General features: G+C 36.7%; 1 protein-coding gene across 1 annotated transcript in view; it reads left to right on the top strand.

Annotated features, from left to right (window-relative positions):
• The first annotated feature begins 3227 nt into the window (after window positions 1-3227).
• LOC103766311 (neural-cadherin-like) overlaps window positions 3228-4826 on the top strand; it is a 64149-nt gene continuing 62550 nt past the window's right edge. The window contains exon 1 of the mRNA XM_018086248.3: window positions 3228-3294. Coding sequence (XP_017941737.2) covers window positions 3228-3294 — 67 coding nt within the window. The remainder of the gene's footprint in view (window positions 3295-4826) is intronic.

Below are 4826 nucleotides of genomic sequence, written 5' to 3'. Positions count from 1 at the left end.
TTTTTTTTTTCATTGTTAAGAGAAATATTTCTTGCTTTTCAACTATTAAATTTTGCTGTAGCCTGTGGAAAAGAATCTACTTTAAATGGTATGGAACACTATTGGTTCTAATTATTTATTTAATTAAGAGCCCATGCAATAGAAGATGCATATTAAAAATGTTGAAGTTACTCACTTTAACCCACTGTCTCTACTCTGTATCCCCTTCTATAAGTTTCCTATATGCCCTAATTGCAGCCATAAGCTTTGGTTTCCAAATTTCCAGCATTAATAAGATAAAGTATTTTTAACATGTAAGAGCTCGAAGCGTAAGTCAAACAAATTAAAATACTTGTATCACTCAAGAGCTTCTTTAATTCTCAAAGATGAGCTAATTACTTTAAAACTTTAAAGGGGCTTTCTGCCTTTGTGGGTAGTATACTATTCTTTATTACCAACTAAACCAGAATATTTCTTACAATAACTGCTGATCTGACTGACACATGCTAATTGAGATGTGCAGTGTAAGACACCTCAAATGAGCACAGACACCAGTGTGTGGTACTGTCACAGTGTTTGTAGTTACTTAAACAAATTTCCTCTTCAGAGGATTGTCTGTGTAAGGCTGTTTTAAGTACCCTTCTGTTAAATGTGCTGATTTGTGATATTTAAAAATTTGGTTCCTTCCACCTAGGAGCAAACCCCTCTCGACTCCAGCAAGTCTCTGTGGAAGAGTGTTACACCGGATCTAGGTCAGTCCATCTGTGGCTTTCAGATCTGCTGGCTGGCAGATGTGGGCTCCCTGATTTTGTGGCAGTTGTCTGCTCCAGACCCTGGAAGCCTTCACATCCCAAGCCATAGGGCTGCAGTCCAATCCCAGAACGGTGGAATCTGGGAGATCAGGCTTCTCAGCAGCCCTTTAGGCTGGATGCTGAGCACCTCACCAGAAGCCTGCCTGGCTTCTGCTGGAAGCTGGGCAGGATGGAATCAGCTACATTTTCTTTGCCAAATCTGCAAATTCTGACAGTGTAAATTGTTCTTCTGATTAGTTTTGGTGAGGTAAAAATAGTTTGGGATTCTGAAACACAAAGAAATGTGATGACCAAAGCAAAAGATATTGAAGTTTTGGAGAATTATGCTTATAAATAGGAAAGACAGGCAAGAATGAATGGATTCTTTATGTTTCTTTCATGTATACAAATAACTGAAAAATGCTCTCAGGAAGGTTCTCTAAGATTTAGTGTTGAGCACATACATTTGTTGTGGTTTAGGTATTGAATGTGAAAACAGCAATCTGCTTCTCACACACACATTTTATTAAGGCAGTTATAGGGAAGTAGCATAGTTTTGAGAAAAACCAATGCTTACAGAGTCGGATAAAGTCATATGCAAAGGTCATTTTTTAAAAAAAGGGAAATTACTCTTTCTGTGTCATCACATATATCAAAATTCTGGGAAACAGAAAAACTTTATCACGTGAAGCTTAGGATGTTTATGAAAAGCTTTTCTGAAAAGATTTTTCTAACTGTTTATTGACATTATTAATAATGTATTTAAATTGGGAAGCAGGAAGGCATCAACCAGGGAAAACAGAGCATATCATTAGAATGTTATTGAGTGACAATTTATCATGACAGTGTTGTCTGATTTCACACACCTCCAGTTTCACTTTTTGATATGCACGTATAGCTCATTTAATTTGATTGTAAGTCACGTAGGAGGTGTTTCTGGCTGCATAAGTGTCTTTTTAGGAACATTATTGTATTTAAATAATTTGTTCTACATCTCCTTGGACTTGTATACAGCACACTGTGCTTAACAGCAGAAAGGGTCTTCCAGCTGCCTGAAATAAAATGGAAAGTAATTGTTATAAAATACTGAAAGATATTGAAAATGTCATTGGTTTTTCCCTTTTGAAGGAAGGTTTCTGCTTTTACCATGACAGAAGGTACTTCTTGCACTCATTCAAGTGCTGGATTCCAAGAAAAAATTGTGACTTACATAGAGAAAGCTGCATAAAGAACTAGCAAGGATTAGACAACAGCAGCTGTACTTTTGAATAATTTAGGTTTAATTTGCAAAATTATACAGGAAAGGATTATCACTTGTACTTGCATTTGAGGAAGTGGAGCTACAAGTGTTGTTATAAAAAGTGACAATGTACAAACCATCTAAAATCACACGGGGGCTGTTGTGTCGCTTTGGGCTGGATCCTGCAGAGCTGTGAGCCAAGACACTTGTAGAATCATGAGTGGGGAGTAAATAGTGTGGGAAGAGCTTCCTTTGTCTAGATATGCAGCAGAGTAGAGCCCTTCCTGAGAGTTTAAACTAGTGCTTGAGAGTAATGTCTGTCAGGTGCACCAGATGACATACACAGCAGCTTGCTCCAGAGGGGTTGATTAATTCCGTTATTGTTATATATTTATAGTTATTTATAGTAAAAGATCCTAGGGGACTTCCAGCCCCATTCTTCTCCTGGAAAGTATGTGGCAGTCAAGAGCACTCACTGCTTCAGGCATATCTGCCTTTTGATCAAAAGCAAAGTTGATTGTCCCACTTTTCCCTAAGCCATCCTGCCCTTCAGCTACAAGGTATATGTAAACCAGGAAAAATGCCTTGCACTGTTCTCTCCTGCCTCAATATTGACAGTGCAGTTCCATATGGTTAAGGCAAGATTTTCCTCAGAATGTTTCCTGTTCATATTTTAAAAGCATTCTAATTTGTAAGCTGCAAATTCTGCATCAAATACTTATCGTTTACATTTATATATAAATTGAAATTAATGTATAAATCAGTGAGTTACAAAGACTGTAATTCTGTAGTTTCCAAATATGAATTCATCAGTATTGGCAGAGATAATGATTTTGTCTTGGCCTTGCCATCATCTGATCCCACAGGTGAACCTCAGTAACCAGCAGGTTGCTTGTACTTGGTGCTGTGTGTGACCAGGAGATATCTGTGCTCGTGTGAGATCTCTGGAATTGATGCTCACCTGCACTCCAGCCTTGCAGGGATCTGTGCAGCCTGGGCACGAGACCCTGAGGGTTGTAAGTCCTGGCTTTTACAGAACAAAAAGAGGGAAACTTCAAGTTACTGTAGTAAGAGATGCACACAGGTAATTCAAGTCAGGAGCAAGAAAAGAATTCTTGGATTAGTACAAGAATTTGTACATTAGTACAAGAACTGGTGCATCTTGTCAAATCCAAAGTTAAAACACAGAAATTGAGGAAGTTGCTGTAAGTGGGAGAATGGTCTGGGACATTCAGAGAACCCTGGTGGAATCTCAGAGAGTGTTGTTCCAGTCAGGAAAAAGAAGTAAATGATGTGTAAAGTTTATTATACTCTCTAGATCTCCATAAACTCGTGAAGTGAAAAACCTGAAGCCATGTGGTCAGGATTTCTGGAGATGGGCTGAAGTCAGAAGGAGTCTGACTATACAATATCCAGGGCACCAATTTAGATTCCCACTAAGTTGCAGAGTTGGTAATAGGATTACAGAGCCTCAAGTATTTGTCTACGATTACCATAGGGCAGTGAACTATAAAAATCACCATCCTTTTATTTTTTTTAACAAACAATGGTATAAAGTCTCTATTTTTTTTCCTAAAAAATCTTTATGAAATCTCCCAGTTTCCTGTCTATATGTTGATTTAAATCATAATTTTTTTTAATGTAGGTTGAATTCTGCATTTGAAATTATGAATGAGGCTCATCTTTGAAATCTGTTGGAACCACATTGGTTTCTAAATTAATTATCTGTTGAATTTTTGATGCAGAAGTGAAAGACTGTTCACAGTGTAGTTCCTTTCCTGGTGTATTTTCACAGTTTTTTACAGAGAGAAATCCTCATGGATGTAGAAAACAGAACTCATTAAAATGATCTCACAAAATAGTTTGATCAAATTTTGATCAAATACTAGTTGTAGGTTCTTCGTAGTATCCTACTAGTTAGGAAACTCTTGGGAAAGTTCTTGGAGCCATGTAAATCTTTGTGACCAAGTTATGAGTTCTTCCCATCCCGTTCCAATCTTTGTTGCCCTTTGTTGTGTACACAATCCATAGACGTCACAAATTTTCTGTTTTAAGACCAAAAAAAAGCCTCCACAAAAGCCCTGAAGGTGATATCCCTTATTGGAGGCTGCTTTTATAGACAGATTTCAATATGAGGCATAAATGGAGAGAATATATTGATGTGTGAAGCTGATGATTGGTATCTCCTTAATTACTTGTGGGATGAAATAGAGAAGGTCACTCCCCATTGGTAATAGTAGAGCACTTGGACTTTTAATTCTGAGTCTCCCATAGTCTTCCTACTTGATACTGGACTGTCACATCCCCCAAAAAGCAACCAGATTCTCTAAAAGACTTACAGAAAGGTACAATACTGTGTTTATGAACTTTTTCACAGTCTTGGGTGGGACTGTGAATAAGGAAGATGCACTGTTTGGTGCATCTGTTTGGTTCATAAGAAAACATTATTCAGTCTCATGAAATTTGAGTAATGTGATGAATATGGAATATTTTTAATTTTTTTTTGCCGTTCTTTTATCTCAGAATTATTCTTAATCTTAAATTATTCGTGTACTACATAAAAATAACTAATTCCATTTTATACTGTGTTTGACTTTATTCTTGAAAGCACAGTTTTGTTTTGAAGAGGAACTTCAAATCTAGTATCTAGCATCAAATCTAGAATCTAGTAACTTTTTCTGCAACATAGCTGATTTATGTAGCCAGTTAACTTTAATGGTGAAATTTAGCTTTATTGTTTTTTTTAGTTTTACTTATGTTGAAAATCCAACAGAGTTGAATAAATGTTGGATTACGTTTCTTGCTATTTATATAAC

Source organism: Manacus vitellinus, unplaced genomic scaffold (assembly GCF_001715985.3).
Source record: "Manacus vitellinus isolate BGI_N305 unplaced genomic scaffold, ASM171598v3 scaffold_10_pilon, whole genome shotgun sequence".
NCBI classification, from domain to species: Eukaryota; Metazoa; Chordata; class Aves; order Passeriformes; family Pipridae; genus Manacus; species Manacus vitellinus.
This window is presented reverse-complemented; position numbering and strand designations above follow the sequence as displayed.